This window comes from Myiozetetes cayanensis, unplaced genomic scaffold, assembly GCF_022539395.1.
Source record: "Myiozetetes cayanensis isolate MyiCay16 unplaced genomic scaffold, myiCay2020 scf5-8, whole genome shotgun sequence".
Taxonomy (NCBI): domain Eukaryota; kingdom Metazoa; phylum Chordata; class Aves; order Passeriformes; family Tyrannidae; genus Myiozetetes; species Myiozetetes cayanensis.
Window position 1 is genome coordinate 4,039,872 of NW_026087742.1, and position 17,041 is coordinate 4,056,912.

The 17,041-nt window shown below is 45.7% G+C and overlaps 1 protein-coding gene across 1 annotated transcript in view; it reads left to right on the forward strand.

The window, feature by feature from the left end:
- Positions 1 to 7,176: 7,176 nt before the first annotated feature.
- Positions 7,177 to 17,041, forward strand: part of ILDR2 (immunoglobulin like domain containing receptor 2) — a 52,915-nt gene continuing 43,050 nt past the window's right edge. Inside the window, 2 exon segments of the mRNA XM_050331365.1 lie at positions 7,177 to 7,358; positions 15,967 to 16,299. Coding sequence (XP_050187322.1) covers positions 7,313 to 7,358; positions 15,967 to 16,299 — 379 coding nt within the window. The 5' untranslated portion in view covers positions 7,177 to 7,312.

A 17,041-nucleotide genomic window follows, 5' to 3' on the forward strand; every position in this document is an offset into this window, starting at 1 on the left:
AAACTGTAGAGAGAGAAAGGATTTTCCTATGTGGGTTGCAGGGACAGAGAAAACAACAGGGAACAGATCATCTCCAGAGCACCATGTCATCAGTATTCTTCCCTAGAGCCCTGAGGAGTGCCCAATGCCTCTGATAAAACTTGTGGTTTAACTCTTCAATTGTCTGCTATTTAACTTAGCTGGCAAAGGAGCTCTCTGGACCATTTACACTGGTTTGTAAATAACATTTGTAGCACTGAGGCCATTCCAGCAGATGACAGCAAGTGTTGTGCCAGTATTTATATATAACTTTTTTTTTTTTTGGCACTTAATTCAATTAAAAGTGATATGCCAACACTTTAAGTCCTAGGTACCTGGCCTTGGAAACACAGCTCCAGAATTTAAAAAATCAGAGTAAGTAGTCCAGAGAACTCCTTTGCCAGCCTGTGCTTTTCCATCAATGCATGGAGTTTGCCAGATATCTCAAAATAGGGTCTATGTACCTTAGTACTTTGTTGGCAGAAAAACTATCTGGAATTTTCTGCCAGTAATGTATTTTCATTCATTCAGGATTCACAGTTATAATGTTTCCAAAATATGTCTTGCAGTTGTTTGTCAGAAAGAATGAGCAAAGTTATTCCAAAAAACAATGCAGTGACTACATCTGTTCTTACCCATTTGCCTGCTGGTCTTGGGCTACGGCACCCTCCCACAAAGTGAAATATTTGGTGTTTATGTTAGAGGAGTCAAGCCAGATCCATCAGTCCAAGAGAGGCGAGGCTGGTGCAACTCCACCCTCCCAGGTCCAACTGAAGGAGGTCAAGTATGTAATCCCAGCCTAACCCAGCTCTTCCTGTTGTTTGTGTCCTGAGAGCACACCACCCTCTCACCTAGTACAGTTGCTGACATTTAAGTCAACTTCCTCCTGTCTCTCCAGTCACTGTCACCCAGGCATGGGGACTCTCCAAACCATGGCTTGACTAGAGGCTGGCACCAGAACCCCTCCCCACATGCATACATGCAAAACAGGGAGTCCTCTCAGAAAAAAAAAAGTTACAAAGGAATTCAATTAGAAGAAGGGAACGGGCTGTGCGTGACAGATAAGGACATTGTCCAGCAAACTCTTCACACAGGCAACTGGGTCTTTCTATCCCCTTATCCATCTCTTACTGTTACTTGTTCCTTCCCAAATCATCTACAACTGGGTCTTTCTATCCCCTTATCCATCTCTTACTGTTACTTGTTCCTTCCCAAATCATCTACATCTCTCTCTTTCTTTGCCTTTGAGTCCTCTGCTAAGCATCCCATAAGAAGTCCTATGCAATTCTGAAATGTTCATCCCTTGCATCCTGTAACAAGTCCTATATCCGTAGGCTGCAACTTAAATTGTTGTGGTGTTGACTTATCTTGATAGGCTTCAGGTCTGCACCCTGGAGCTGTGGTTTTCCTGGGACAGCCCTGGGAGGGGCTTGGACAGGTTTTCCTTTATTCTGAGTTCCTATCTGAGGGTTCTTTCTCATCTGCCATTTCGTCCCTGTGCGCCTTTGGATTTGTGGAAACAGGCCGTTGATGGGCTTTTGAGACAGGTGTGGGAGGAGCCAGGGCAGGGTGTCTCTCTGCACTCCTTTCTGTGTGTGAAGACAAGTTTTTGTCACATAATCTCACAGCTGATGTCTTTCTCACCCTGGTTATGGAGGTTTTAAACCCACAAATGCTCTGGAGACTGATGAAAAGGGGAAACTTTGCCTCTCTGGTCCACTAATTATATTATTTCATACGTAATGCATAGACATTTCAGGGATCCGAATCTGCAGGTTTCCCCTTCCCCAGGTGAATGATTTAACCAGTACCCTATAGCTGCCAGCTTTCTCTTAGTCCCCCTCTCCTTTTGACCTAGAGAATCTTGGGTTTCTTTTTTGAACAGTGCCACAACTGCAAAAAGACTTCAGCGTGCCTTGTACCTCAGCTATGTCCTGAACAATGCAACTTTGATCACCTAGGAGTCAAGGAGGCCTTTTTACTAAAGGTAAGCCATATCACCCTGTCTTTGGAGGGGTTTGCCAAGTGTTAGACCCATTCTGAATGACCTGGACCAGGCCTCAGAGGTGGTATCAGCATCGTTTTTCCAGGTTGCACAGGGAACTCCAGTGAGAGCTGATATGCTCCTGTCTGGTCTCCAAAAACAGTAGCATTTGTGCTGGGAGCTGCAGTGCAGCAGGTCATGGAGTTGTGGGGTGCATGGGACTTGCTGGGCAAGTCCTGTGACCCTGCTGACCACAAACATGAAGCTGATACAAGCCACAGGGTAACCAGCTGCCCAGGTGTGCTACAGCTGCATCCCCTCTATGCCATAAAATACCTTTAAAACCATGCCTCCAGGGAAATCACCACATTGTTCCAGTGTCATGGACAAATACTGGGAAATCCTTAATATCTGATGAGACAAGGACCTGGCTTCGACAACCCAAATATATGTAAGCCTTGGCTTGACTGTTTGTTAGACATCTGTGTGCTCAGTACTATCGCGGTATGCAGAGAAAATAAATTGTAAGCATGTACTTTGACAGCATATGTGTGATTTCATTCTTAAACTGCTGCTCAATGAGGGTTTTTTTAGATTGCAGTTCTAAATGCTAGGTAACAAAAATTTTCCAAAGTCTTGTTTTGGATATGGCTCCAAGTAGGATGCCCTGAGTAATTACAGACCTGTCAGAGTGACAGGGATCCCAGGCAGAAGAATAGAACTGCTGACACAGGAGTTGCTTCAATAATGAATTAAAGAAAAGTAATGTAATTAATGCCAATCGGCATGGGTTTGCAGCAAATAGATTCTGTCACATTGGTCTGTAATTGCATCAAAAAGATATTAAGTGTGGTTACTAAAGGTAATGCATTCAGACACGTGAGGCATGTGACTTGACCACACAACACTAAATCAAGGATACAGATTTATGATACAGAGACCATCCAGTCTCCAGATAAAGAAGTAGCTTAGGATGTCTCAAAATGTAATTTAAATGAGGAATTGCAATCACACTTTTTCACAAGACCTTTCTTAGGTCCTTTCTTGGCTGCATATTTGTTGGTACCTTTGAAGGAAACATACAGTCACCACAGTTACTTGCACATAATACAAAGATTGAGGGAATACTGAATTACATAGGTGATAGAGTGGGATATCCACCAAAGAGGAGATCCCTGTGTGATGCTATATCAAGAGGACTAACAGCTTGATCCCTGGAAGGAGAAACAAAGAAATATTAAGCAGGGATGATGATGCTGTAGTACTTCTACTTTCATGCTTTTAGCAACTGAGCCTGAGATCGTCCCTCTAGATCTGGTGTTAGCTCAACCATATAGCAAAATAACAGCCTGTTGAACTTCCAGAGAGGATGTTAGGGGTGCTTTGATCATAGTCTGTCATTACCTCTGTTCAGAAATTGCCTTAAGAGTGCCCTGTATTCAAGCTTGGCAGTACTAGAAGGTGAAGTTAGATGAAATTAGGGGCAGGGTGAGGTCCCTTCCATCCCAAAGTAATCTTTGATTCTTTTTTTAACAATGTAGCGTGGCAAAGTGATGTGGCCTGTTTTATTAGAAAAGCTGGATTAGACAGTCACAACAGTCTGGGTTATGAACTTCAGGTCCCTGAAGGTATTTGTGCTACCCACAGTTTCTCTACAGCCAAAACCTTAGAGGGTTTAACAACTTGTTATCTCCTTGGTTATCTGTAGATGTGCAAGCAGAGTTTTCCTATTCCTATACTGTGTATTTTTGCTTATAGCGACACAGGATTGTGAGCTGGGATGATTCACTTGTGATCATGGTGTGCCTATATAATAACATGATCGTGGTGTGCCTATATAATAACTTCACAAATCATTACTGCTGACGTGTTCTTAGTGTTTGACTTAAATGAAAATTTCAGGTTCCCTTCAAGTGTAGGGAAGGTATGCTATGATTTTTGGTATCTAAAAAAAGGATCAGGAGCAACACAGGAAATTTATACAGAGGAGTAAATACTACAGAAAGACGTTGTTCTCTTGAGTTCTTTCTAATGCTGATTTTGTATTACAGAACTGAAGGTTCATTACAACAAGAAAGTCAAATTCCTCCATTAAATATTCTAAACATGGTACAAACACCATGGTTAAAAACAAAAGCAGTTTGTATATCCATATCCCTCTCTCCTGGCGTTAATGGAAAGTAAAAGCTCTGTATTACTGTGCTATCAAATGTAGCAAGGCAGCTCGGAAAAAAACAACATATCCAGAGTGCATATATTTCAGCTTTGTCTTGCTGTGAAGCTATCAATGGTTAAAAAGAGATTCCAGTGTGACAAAGCAAATGAGGAAAAGTTTTAGTTAGTAGCTATGCTGAAGAGACTCACTAAAGGCTGTGAATTGATGGTGTGTCACCTAATAACTTCTGTAGTGTGCTGGTCTCAGTACTAAATCAAGAAAACAGTGTCTACTGGCTGAATGTAGTATGACATCCCAGAAAGCTGCTGAAATTGATGTTTCTATGGAAGTTTCTACAGGGGAAATCCAGGGGGCTGAATGGCATGAAAATCTTCATGCAGCATAGTGGGGTTTCAGGGATGTTTCCAAGATGGGTCATTCTAAGTGAGGTGCTGGTGTAAATTCCATGTGCTGGTAACTTAATAAGCTGACTCTGCTTATCAACAGAGGAAATGACCACAAAAGACTGGTAGTGGAAGATGAAAGGAAGGAGGGAGGAATGAAGTACTTTGCAAGGAGAGAAAAAAGCCAGCAGCTGCTACAGCATGAATAAAAAAGTGAGCTTGTTTGTTTCTGTATTGTTCAACCGAATTTGTTCATGATCCCATTGCTTAGAGAACTCCTTAAGGTGGAATCGCAGTATCAGCAATGTCAAACAGTGTTGCAGTATTCTTCAGATTCAGTCTGGGGCTAAATTATGCAGGACAAGCATGGGGAAGTTACTGAGGGAGATGAAGGTTTAAGTCTGCCAGTATGTTGTTTTTCAAGGGACGGAGAATCCCTGCTGGGCCGTGGCTTGAAGCCATCTGGCTAATTGCATAGGAATTTCCCCACCGTTTGAAGGTGAACTGGGGCTAACTACAGTCATACAGATTTCTGTCTCCAAGAACGGGCTAAAAGGAAAGACAACATCCCAACATTAACTATTAAGCCAGCTCAGATGTTGCAATACTCAGATCAAAGGTCTGCAGAGATCTGGAACATCTATTCTGGGCTTGGGCACCCATCACACGTGGATGTATACAAATGACAGCTCACATTAAATGAAAAAGGACCGTACAGTGAGTTTATGAGAATTTCAAAGCAGATATAAATCCAACGTTACATGCAAAACAATGGTGCTTCCTTGTATTGAAAATCTTTCCTTCCTTTGTTGTGAGTCAAAAGTTTAGCACAACTGATATATGCCAAACTTATTTGCAAAAGCTGGAGTAGATTAAAAAAAAAAAGGCAACAAAAAACCCCTAGGAGTAGCTAACAATAGTGACCCATAAGGGATTGTACTGCTCCCAGTGTTAAACAGATGAGATAATATCAACATCAACATTGCCTCAGGAAACTGGATCAGACTCCTGGCCAATTAAGTCACAAAAAGGCAATGAACCAGAAGTTTGCTTGAAATTTTGAGGGTTATCAGGAAAAATGGCTAAGGGAGGGAAAGAAAAATAGCTTTATATTCATGTTTTAGAAGTCTTAATTCAGCCCACACAAACCTTCATGGATGGTATCCTACAGATATATAACAATGGCGAGGCAGGCCCTCCTGAGTTTTCTGGAACCACATGTATTTCTGGACGCTGAAGTTGTGGCCTGAATGAGAGTTTCTACTTTGTCTTCCACCTGCAAGTATGGACAAAGGCAATGAGGTGTCACATCCCTGTGTGCTGAAAGAGAACAACTCTGTGGGCTGTTGCACATACACATGATTTAGTGTTAGCAGGGGCTTAGTTCTTAATAGTGACTTTTAGCTAGTACTGCAAAACAGTTAAATTCATAATGTGTCAGGTCAGAGGAACATCAGAACAGTGATTGGGGTGGGTGTGTATTTTTTTTTGAAGCAATGTTGAATAAAAATAAGCTTCCATTTGAAAATATTTTTAAATAACATTGAATAGCTCCGAATAAAACACTTGAAAACAGATCAGCTGCCTAGGGATTGTCTCCTTGCTTAATTCCACTTTAACTATGCTAACAGAGGGACTACACCTGGTTAAAAACAGCCAAGGACGTCTCAACACATTTTTTATCACAGCAAACATGCTATTTCACTCAGAAATTATTGATCTTTTTCCATTCACACTTTTTAAAATAAGCTTATCTTGCCTGTAGAGAAGTTTGGTCTGAGAAGCAAAATATGGGATCTACAGGCACCTGGAAAATACCTGCTAGAAAGAAAATAGCTTGTACAGTTTTACTGCAGGCACCCCTGTGCACCCTTTTAGCAGTGCTTTGCATTAGGAAAATCAGAATTATTCATGTTCTTTGTCTGATTCCCGATGAGATGAAGACTACTCCCATCTCCCATGTGGATCGCTTGTATCTGCATCATCCCAGTTTTGGTTACAAACACCAGCCAAGCCCCTGCAAGAAAAATGCCTGAGGGTGAACAACAAACATGTGCTGGTGAGTGCCATGTTGGAAGGTGCTGAGCCACCAAAGGAAGCATGATGCTATTTTAGCCAGTTCTAGGCTTATTAATAATTCCACTGACTTATTAAGTTTTCACAGAATTTTTAAAACCTTTCAGTACCTTGTGTGTGTATCCATGTGGCTTCATTGTGGCCAGGAGCATTTAATTTCCAAGCAACATCTATATTCTAAAGTGTCATTTTTAGCTGTAAATCTAGTTGGCTGTCCCCTTCCTCCCCCCAAAAAATGCCATCCCCTCCCAGTATCACGTTGGCACGACAACTTAACACCCCACAGCTCAGCGCTTACTAGAAGTTATAAGAACCTCGCTAAGAAGTGGAGGGATGCCGGAGGGGGTGGGGGCTGAAGGATTTGCGGAGGAATGTGCCGGGGTGCCCGTAGGCTGAGGAGCGGCACCTGGCAACCGAAACGCGCCTTCGCCGGAGGGAGGGAGGGAAGCAGTTTCGGGAAGCCGTTTTGGGAAGCCGCATCCCCCTCCCGCGCCCGGACAGCCGCGGGGGCGGCCGCGGGCACCGGCGGCGGGGGAGGAGCGGAGCAGGAGCTAAGCCACACAGCGCGACCGCTCCGCCAGCCCGGCCGGCGCTGGGGGAGGCGGCTGCCCGAGCGGGGCCGCCCCCGCGCCTCTCCCTCCCTCCCGCCCCGCGTCGCCTGGACCACTGGGAAAGATGGATGGACACGTCTTGGGATGGATTGTCCTGCTGTGGATCGCAGGTAGGGCCACGGGCGCCCCGGCGGCCCCGACGTGCCCGTGCCGTGCTCAGCCTGCCGGGCTCCGCGGCTTTCTTTAGGGAGAAAATGGGGGGTTTGGGGAGATGCTGCGGGAGGACAGCGGCGGAGGGAGCCGGCGTGGGGTGGAGGCCGCTCCAGGGCGTCCCGCGGTGCAGTTTGCGGAGACTTCGCGGAGGGGGGCTGGGGACGTGGGGGGAAGCGGTGCCCGGGGCCCCCTGGGTCAGGTCCGAGGGGCTCTGGGGGCAGGTCCGAGGGGCCCCTGCGCTTCGCTCCGCGTGGCCCGCTGGGCGCTGGGGCCGCTTGTTCGCCGCGGGGCCGGCGGGAGAAAAGCGCGCAGGCGGCGGGGAAGGTGGGAGCCGGCCCGGGAAGGTAGCTGGAAAGCGAGGGAGCTGGAGTGTCCTCGGCCGCGGTGCAGGAGGGATGGCGACAAATCCTCGACTCCCCCTCGCCCGCCCGTGCCGGGCCGGGAACAATCGCAGGAACTTCTCCTTTACCCGGTGTCCTGACCGCACACGCCGTCCTTACAAGGTGCGGGAGCAGGGGGCTGCCCTGCCTCTACCCCGGCCTCCAGGGGGGCCTTCCCCGTGACGGTGCAGTTGTGCCCAGGCCTTGTGACCGCAGGATGGGATTGCCCCCCACAGCCCAGCTCGCCCACCACCTCTTGCCCGTCGGGCGAGCCCTCCCTCCCTAAGCCAGGGGGAGGGGAGCCGGGGAGGAGAGCGGAGAGGGGGAGAGGGCAGGGGGAATAAGCTGAAAAGGGGCTGGGTCTGAGACCTGAACAGCGAGGAAAAGAGAAGGATTAGAAGAGAATGAGAGCGGCGGGGCAGCCGGGAATCAGGGAGGAAAGAGGGAGCCCTCTTTGAGGGACAGAAATTTGTCTCCTGTGAGCCGGTGCAGCAGCCAGGCACAGGCAGGAGCAGCAGGCTTTAGGAAAAGCTGCAGCAGCATGACTTAGCCAGGCAGGCTGGTTACTGGCTGAAAGAAACAGACACACTTGGTTTAAGTGACATATATTTCCCACTGCCACCGATGTATCCCACAAAGAAGACCTCAGCCTCTTCCCTCTTCCTATTCAGATTTAGTATTCACAACCAGTAAATTCGGCTTTTAGTCATAACACCTCTCTCCCACCACCCACCCACCCCTTTCCTTGCTTTTTCACTCTGAGTCATCTTCAATACCGATGCCTGCCTACTGCTCCCTTCCAGGGTTTCACGGCTTCATCTAGGGCTTCAGCAGCTTCCAGCTCATCCTCCCTCCCTCCCTGCCGTTTGGCTGCTTCCAAATGTATCCTGCTTTACCTAGTTGGTCTGGAGTGCCAGCGCACTCACAACTACCACTGCTTTCCCACTAGCCATAGTAGTGAGCTGATAAAACAGCATCCAGGGACTGGGAAGGGAGTACAGGGTGAAGATAAACATGACATTACATTCCTTCTCCTTTTTAAAGAAGGACATGTGCGGCTAGATCAGGACTTTTCCATCAGGCTAAAAGACTGGGCTGATGACACTTTCCTCCCTCCATCGAAGGTAGTTCACGATTCCTGGCAGCGACCGCTGTTCGGAGCACGCAGGGTCAATGCAGAGAGAGAGAGGTGCTGCAGTAATAGGAAAACCTTCCCGTTTCCTCTAGCCCTGGGGTTCTGAGGCAGTTCTGCGTGCTGCTGGTGCAGTCGAGAGCCAGTGGGCACAGGCTTCCAGAGGCAACAGGTTATCCACAGCTGCGTGCTGAGAGGTGGAGGCAGCCAGAGCTCGCCTGCTCCTCCCCAGCCTCTGGCCACTGCTGCCCAGCAATAAATCAGGTGCTACTGTCCTTTTTCATAGCTGAGACAAAGCAAATAAGCCAAGTTGTGTGACTGTGAATGTGTGTGTACACTGAAAGGGAGGAGAGGCTAGCAAACATGGATTCAAGATTTTCCTCTCCCCAGTGGCTGTGCAAAGGAATGAAAGGTCTGCATCAAGGTAAGGAGCCCTAATCCAGCCCGAGTGGTGCACTCTGCTCTCGGAAAGAGAAGTGGGGGTGGGAGGTGGAGGGGCCGGGGTAGGAGACAAGAGTGCAAGATGGGGGAGAGGAAGCAGGGAGACAAAAGAGAGCATGAAAGAGAAGGCTCTCTGTCCCCTTCTCTCCCCTCCTCCCTTCTCGAGGTGGGCTGAGAAATTTCTAATCAGCACTTGCAGTTCCTTTCCTCCCAGCAGTAATTCCTCTCTGTCCTTTGTTTGTCTTTAATTTTTGGCTCTTGCATTTATCTTTTGTTTGGTTTTGTGCATTGTGAGTTCCTACTGCAATTTCAAAAACTCCTTCCTGAGGTACAATGGATTTGGTTTGGCTTCTCCTCCTCCTGTCCTGCTCTCCCACATTTCTAAAGCTAGTGTTTTAGTAACAACAGCAAATGGATGAAGAGCAGGTCGTCCTTTATTCCTTCCTATGAGGTCACACAGGTTAAGATATGTGTGGGACTGTGTTCTCATTCTATAGAAAGAAGATACAATTTGCCAAGTGTCCTTAAGGCTCTGTGTAAAGCTGGTTTTTGTAAACTACCAAGTGCAGCTTAATTCTGGAATTTCTCTCCTTGTGCTTACTGTTTTTCTTAATAATGCTGTAATTTCTAATGCAATTAAAACTAGAGAGAAGTGTTGCACTGGAGGCTGAGCTCCAGTTTTACGTACAGAACAAGCAGAACGATATTTTTCCACCTCAGAACTTGGACTAAGCTTGGAAAGATTACAATTAGAAGACAGTCCATGTTGAAATGGGGTCTTTTCTCTCTCCTAAGTAATTTCTTACCAGTAATTTAGGGCTTAGTCCCTGTTTACTTTCCCTATGCAGACGAGCCACTGCAGTGCAATAGTGTAGTAGAGAGGTGGGTGTATTTATACCTCAACATCCCCAGCCAGAGTTCAGGAGAGCAGGCTGAGGGGGCATGCTGGAGCACAGCTGTGCTTTGCTGTTTCCTGGCCAACTGAGCACACTTCTTGGAAAGCAGGGAGATGGATAGACTGTCTCTTCTGTCTTGATACAAAATATTCATCTGACTTCCCTTTCCTGGCTTCACAGAGCATACGTGTAGCATAACTGAGAAGAAATCTCACATTTTTCTTACTTTCTATTCCTGTGAGATCACCTTGAGTGGGACTGGCACCAGTGGATATCCCAACGCTATCCCAAGGACAGGTGTTAATGCTTGGTGTTATAAAGCTTTGAGAGGCTCTTCCCATCTATTTTCCTTTGTTCTCAGGTGTGCTGGGGATCAGTTGCTGGGTGATAGTTCTGAGCATGAATTCTGGGATGCTGAACCAACACTGTAAATCATGAAGCATCTGACAAAAGTAACATCTTTCAAACAGTAATAAGAGAGGGTGGATTTGATCTGGTGGCCAGAGCTGAGATAATTCACCTGAGAACGTCTGGAGTGACCTTTGTGAATATATGAAAGGGGCAGGTCATAAGGGAGTGTAAGGAGCACAGGGAAACTGATGAAGAGAGACCAAAGTCAGGAGCATGGGGTACCTGGGAGCAGCACCACAGAGAATGGGGAAGAGCATGGAATAGTCCAGTCCATTTGCACAGCCTGGGCTGTTCTACATGGATTGGTTTTTCTTTTTTTGAGGTTCTGTGCTGGGTGTGCAGGGCCATGCTTTTCTGCAGCTGCTTTTGGCTTTCCCCTTTCCAGGTTAAACAGTCAGAGAGCTGAAATTTTTGGTTTTACTGTGGAGCTGTAAAAACCAGAACTATGCATTTACATGACCACAATTAGTGGTCATGTAGCTAAGAACACAACTCTGATAGGAACCAGACCAAGCCATCCAATTCATTTCCCAAAAGGCACTCAACATGATCTGATGGTGATGGCTTTTGCTGATAAATTACATGGATTGGATTTAGTCCAGCTTGAGTAGGCAAGAATCTGTACAACACAGTCCTAGTGATCCCACTGGCTCTCCATTCATCAGTTTACACATCTGTTTATCATCTCTAACTTTCCGATCTCAAAGTCCAGGTCTTGCACTTCCTCATTCAGGCTTGAGCCACATTTGAAAGCGTGGATGATGTGCCAGTATTCAGCAGTGGGGGAAAGGACGTTTCTAAATGATGCATACTAGCCAAGGTGCAGTAAACAAAGATCCTTTTGCCCAACAGTTTATTTTGTTCAGGGAAGTGTTATAAGCCATGCCCTAAGGGCACTGTCTCTTACCAATGCGTGTATGCTTTTCTGCTGAAGCCCTTAGGTATGGCCTAGGAGTAGGTAGGAAGAGTCATCCTGACCTGAAGAATAGACCTGAAGAATAATGTGTCCTGCCTTCTCTTGGACTCAAATCTGGTGTGCCAGAAGGATGCAGCCTGAGACCTGTTAGGCTGCACTACAGTACATGGCTTTGCCATTACAGGGATTGGTGCTTTAGATCAGTTTTACTCTGACTAGATGATAATTAAGGCCCCCTCCAACCCAAACCATTCTATGATTCTATTAATAGAGGCTAACTTAAGGCTGTGTAGCGGAGGTAAATCTTCCTGGCATTCATTTCACCTCAGGGAGGCATAGGCTTCTCTGGAGGGCAAGGGCAAAGCAAAAGTCTCACTTATCACCTCCCAGTTGCTTTCTCCCTTTTGCTCAGGGAAGGCGCTTATGGAGATCAGACTCACAGGGCTCAAAGGCGCCCTTACAAATATCCCCTATTCACTTCCTGGAATTTGTTTTAATCACCAGTGAAATGTATTAGTGATAGCTTGTGTGTAGTGTTGATTGCATAGTTTGAATGCATAATCTGAGGATAGTTTAGGAAAAGAATCAGAGAGAGGAGATGAATGCATGTTTCCAGTTGAAGCAGACAGAACCCATACAGTTATATTTCTAAAGTGTGATTATTTTTAAGCTTTTTTTCTGGGACTGTGTATATATATACGTACAGGCACACAAAACCATGGATTCTTTTAATTTTCTAGGACTAAGGATATCTGTGTTTTTAAGGTGCACTTGATTAATATTTTCAGACCTTTTTCTGAGGATTTAGGAGAACAAGAAGAAAGGAAAGCAAAATGGTTACAGTACTCCCACAAGCTAGATTTTTTTTTTCTAATAAAACTTCAAACGTGAAATTCACAATGAACTGGTTGCTTCTCTGGAGTGCAGGAATTGCATTTCTGTGATGGTTTTGAAGTAAAGGTTAATCTTGCTCTGTCTGCTTTAATCAAAACATAGCACAACACAATTCAGTTTCTTTTCAGTCCTACTTATATTAAACTAGACAAAGCTACCAAGGTGCTGTCACTCGGCTTGTCATTATTTTTCACGTATTTCACTTTTTTTCTCTGCTACATTAACAACCCAGAGTTCTGCCCTGTGATACATCTGAGGCTTTTCTTATCTTGGCTAATCTCTTGAAGTTTTTTGAGGTCACGGTTTCCTCTTGAAGGTGAGGAGGTCCTAAGCAGGCCACTATAACTCCTGTGCATGGACATAACTGATCCATGTAAAGACACCATCTTGTCTTTGGGCTGTCAGACATCTTGTTGGCCTTTTTGATGGACACTGTTACAGCAGTGATGTGCTCCATGAATCAATTCCAGTCTTTTTTTTTTTTTGGCAGAGGAAATAACAGGTGTATCATTTCCCAGTTCAGCCATATATAATTGTATATAATTTGACTTAAATAGATCTAAAGTTTCCATTGCTCCAGGCTCTCAGTCTGAGGCACTGTGTTGCTCTTAAATGCTATTCCTGGAAAGAATCCAAAAATAATACTTCAGAAGTTAATAAAGAGCTTGGGATAGTATATAGAAGATGCCAGATAATTTTCTGCACGTCTCCAAAAAGCTAGAAAAAGAATCATCTAGAAAAAAGATTCCTATGTTCTCCCAAAAGCTGCATTTATTTTCTTGATATAGACATTCACATGGGGGTAGGGTGGGGAAAGTTAGTCAGATGAGAATTTGCTAAAGCTCAGCTAATCATTTATTAAAGCAGTCCTGACTTGCCAAACTCATTAATCTCATTAACAGGGAAGGAGGGATACAGTGCATGGTTAGCTGAAAGCACAGTGTTTACTAAGCAGTGTACTTGGTTCACAAGGGAAAGATTTAAATATTCAGTGTGTCACTGTTTTATCCCTGAAGCTGAGGTAACGTGATGAGTCACTTGATCAGCTCATGTCACATGCTGGCTTTGGCCTCAGACTGTGAGGGGTCAGGCACAGAGTTGCCAGACATAGGTCTGACCTGGACCCATTTGTTTTTTCAAGGTGTTCGTCATGTCTGTTGCATCCAGATGCAACCCAGAAAGCACAAATCTCTGGAGAGGAGAGACTAAGACATCACCACTTGGTTCACCTTGAGAAGCATGTGCTGTCATTCCCTTAATGCCACACAGCCCCTATGGTTGGTCCCTGGGAAGAGGAGGCCTGGCAGAAAAAGTCCCAGTGGCCACTTCCTGAATTATCTCTTCGCCTGTGCCTTGGGAAAGCACAGGAGCGGCCTCATGGCCCTGCCTCTCAGCTGTGTTTGGTGGTACTCTGGAGAACACCCACACTTCAGGGTTTGGATTTGGGTCCAAGTGCTTCTGGCAGAACTAGTATCTCTTGTGCAGCTTCCATGTGGCACAAGCACTATATCCATGATGTCATGCATTTGTTTTGTGCATAATAGAGCATTTATGTGCAAATGCCACAGCCCCCCTGTGCACTTCGGGCCTTCACATAGTAGTCCCCATCGTCAAATCCTGCCTAGATCAGTAACTTTTTTTTAGTGTCAGGGACCATCTTGCCTGTCTGAAATAAGCTTTCCCCTAGGCTCTGTCCATGCTGTGGGTTTATCCTGAGTGGTATTTTTAGACTTTGTTGGGATTAGTAGTTTGGACATAGATAAAATGTTGAATTTAACATTCGCTGTTGTTCCAACCTCTTCACTTTCCTTTGGTTCTGAATCCTGGTTGTGCAATCTCTGCTTGCCTTTGCTTTTCAGGTCTGCAGCTGTCTCCAACTTGACCTTGTCTCTTCATGCCTGCTGTTGTCATACTGTTGATGCATTTATTGCTCTCTGTCTGCTTCAAGCTCCAGTGCTTTAGTCTATGCCTTTTTTTCCCCCATTCTAAATATACGTCCTGTCATTTCATTTTCTTTGGCCAACTTCCATCTCCTTTTCATCTCCACTTTCTGGAGTGGGTGGGTTATTTTTGCTGACTCCTTTTCCTCTCTTCTCTATATCATTTCTTAATCTCTTGCAACTCCAGTCCTTTGAAATTATTTTGACCTGGGCTGACACACCTTCTTCAGTTTCTTCCAGCTGAATGTAAGCTTCCATGATTGTCATCCTGCTTATCCTTCTGCTTCCTATACTAACCCTGATACTCTATTCTTACTCTGTCGGTTTTCTTCTTTCTTGGCATTTTCACTTCTCTTCTATTGCTTCCCAACATGAGGAAGCCTTTATTTGTCCTCAGTCTTTTGTTCCTCCCTAAGCTTCCCGAAGTCCATCAGTCTCTTCTCCAGATGTTGTGTAAACTTTCTCTTCTGCTCTATTCTCTTGAATGTTTTTTGTGTCTTGTCCTCTTTTTCGCTGTGCACTGCTCTGGGGTGCGTGTGAACTGGGTGTAGAGAGCCATCACCAGTATTTTCAATACTGACTCTGGTTCCCTTTTCTCCAGTGTTGTGTAAGTGCTCTCAGTCATTGCTGCCTGCAGCACAAGGAGGGAAGCAGTGAAGGGCGTGCAGGGGAAGTTTTGGCCTTTTCCCTGGGGGTAGATGAAGTACCTCACTCTCCCAAGGGCTCTGTGCTGACATTGCACACTGACTCTTTCTTCTCCCTAAACTACACAGGGATGTGGCAGCACTACCATGCATCTTCTCTGTGGCCTTAATACATCAGAGCTCCAGGCTGCAGCTCTCCTGTCATCTGGTAGATAAACATTACATGTTGAGATCCCTCTCCTCCCTGGGAATGTGAAAAACTTGCGTGTTTGGGCCATTTTTCTCCACACCTCCCACATGGAGCAATTTTTCTCAGTGCTGCTTGCCAGCCCTGGGATGAGCTGTCTGATTTGGATCCACTCCTTCGTGCATCTCTAGAGTTTGGCAGAGCAAGCAGCACTAACTGGGCACCAGTGCACAACAGGCTGGGTCAGGCACTGTGTGTTGCTTGACTTACAAAGAGGAAGTGTAATGCCACTGAAATTGGGAGGGGGGTGACTTATTCTGCAGTAGCATTGTTATGAACTTGGAATCTGACCTCTTGGCAGACCTGCTGTAGAAGTGAAGCATGGCCATCCCTAAAATACCTCTTCCTTATCTGTGAACCTGCCACAGAACCTGTGAATCATCACACCACTGTGTTAGGGCCTCTGCAATGTAAGGGTGCTACATTTGAGCCTTCAGTCCCATCATGGTGTATTTTTATTTGTGGCTGTAGGCTAGGGAAAAAGCAAACTTAATTGTGCTGCCAACATCCATACTTACAACATACATTGAGGAATATTGCACCTTAACACCTGAACCAGATGGGCAGTTTGATGTATGTGGGGAGAATGATGCTGTGATAAAATGCAGTAGCTCCCTCTTCAAGCAGTGCCAAGGCATATGATACTCATGTTTTTGTCTTTTAGCTGAGGTGGAAGGGTTGCAGGTCACTGTGCCTGAGAAGAAGAAGGTGGCCATGCTGTTTCAGCCTGCTCTGCTTCGCTGCCATTTCTCCACTTCTTCCACCCAGCCAGCTGTGGTGCAGTGGAGGTACAAATCTTATTGCCAGGACCGGATGGGAGAAGCTTTGGGAATGGTGACCTCTGGGTTACAAACAATGAGCAAGAGGAACCTGGATTGGGATCCCTACCTGGACTGTGTGGACAGCAGAAGAACGGTCCGTGTCGTGGCCTCCAAACAAGGATCTGCCATCACTATAGGGGACTTCTATAAGGAAAGAGATGTCAGCATTGTCCACGGTAACTCTCCTACACCAGTCATGCTTGGTGGGGGCTGGAATGGACCCTTAGCAATTTGGGATACTTGGAGTCTGGCAGTAATTGTCCGGTTAACTCCCTTAGGAAAGGTTATGGGAAGGTATTGTATGTCAGACATTCAGGATTCAGCCAGCCAACCAACCCTAGGCCCAAAGGTAATTTCCTCTGACACTTTCTTTTGTCTCCATATAGGTCTCCAACCCAGATACAGAATTCTTTTTTTCCCTTCAACAAAGTGCAATGTTTTCATTCCTGGCTTCTGTATATTATTCTGTATATCAATTTTCCTTAACAAAGGAAATCTAGAGATTTCCAGCGAGAGGTGAATTCAGTCTCTGCAGGTTAGGTTTTTCTTCCTTACAAATACCACTGATTTTTTTTTCCCAGTTCCAAAATGCTCAAATTATCCTACACCTCATGTTTGCTCAGTCCTGGACTTAACCTATAACAAATCTGAAGCCACACAGCCATGGGCAGTGAGAAAAGAGGAGATTTCTGTGGGGCAAAGTCCTGCTGGGTGGAGATGAGGGGTGTCAGCATCCCGATACATTTTGGTCTGGAAGGCTGTGCGAGAAACCTTGTCCCTCCAAACTAAAAGGTTTCTACATGGCTCAGGAGACCTCCTAGCCAGAAGTGGAGACTCTTTGGAGTGGAGAGTGTGTGATCAACCTCAGCAAGGAGGAGTGTTTTCCTTTGTCTCTATGTAACCTCTGGCAGATGATTG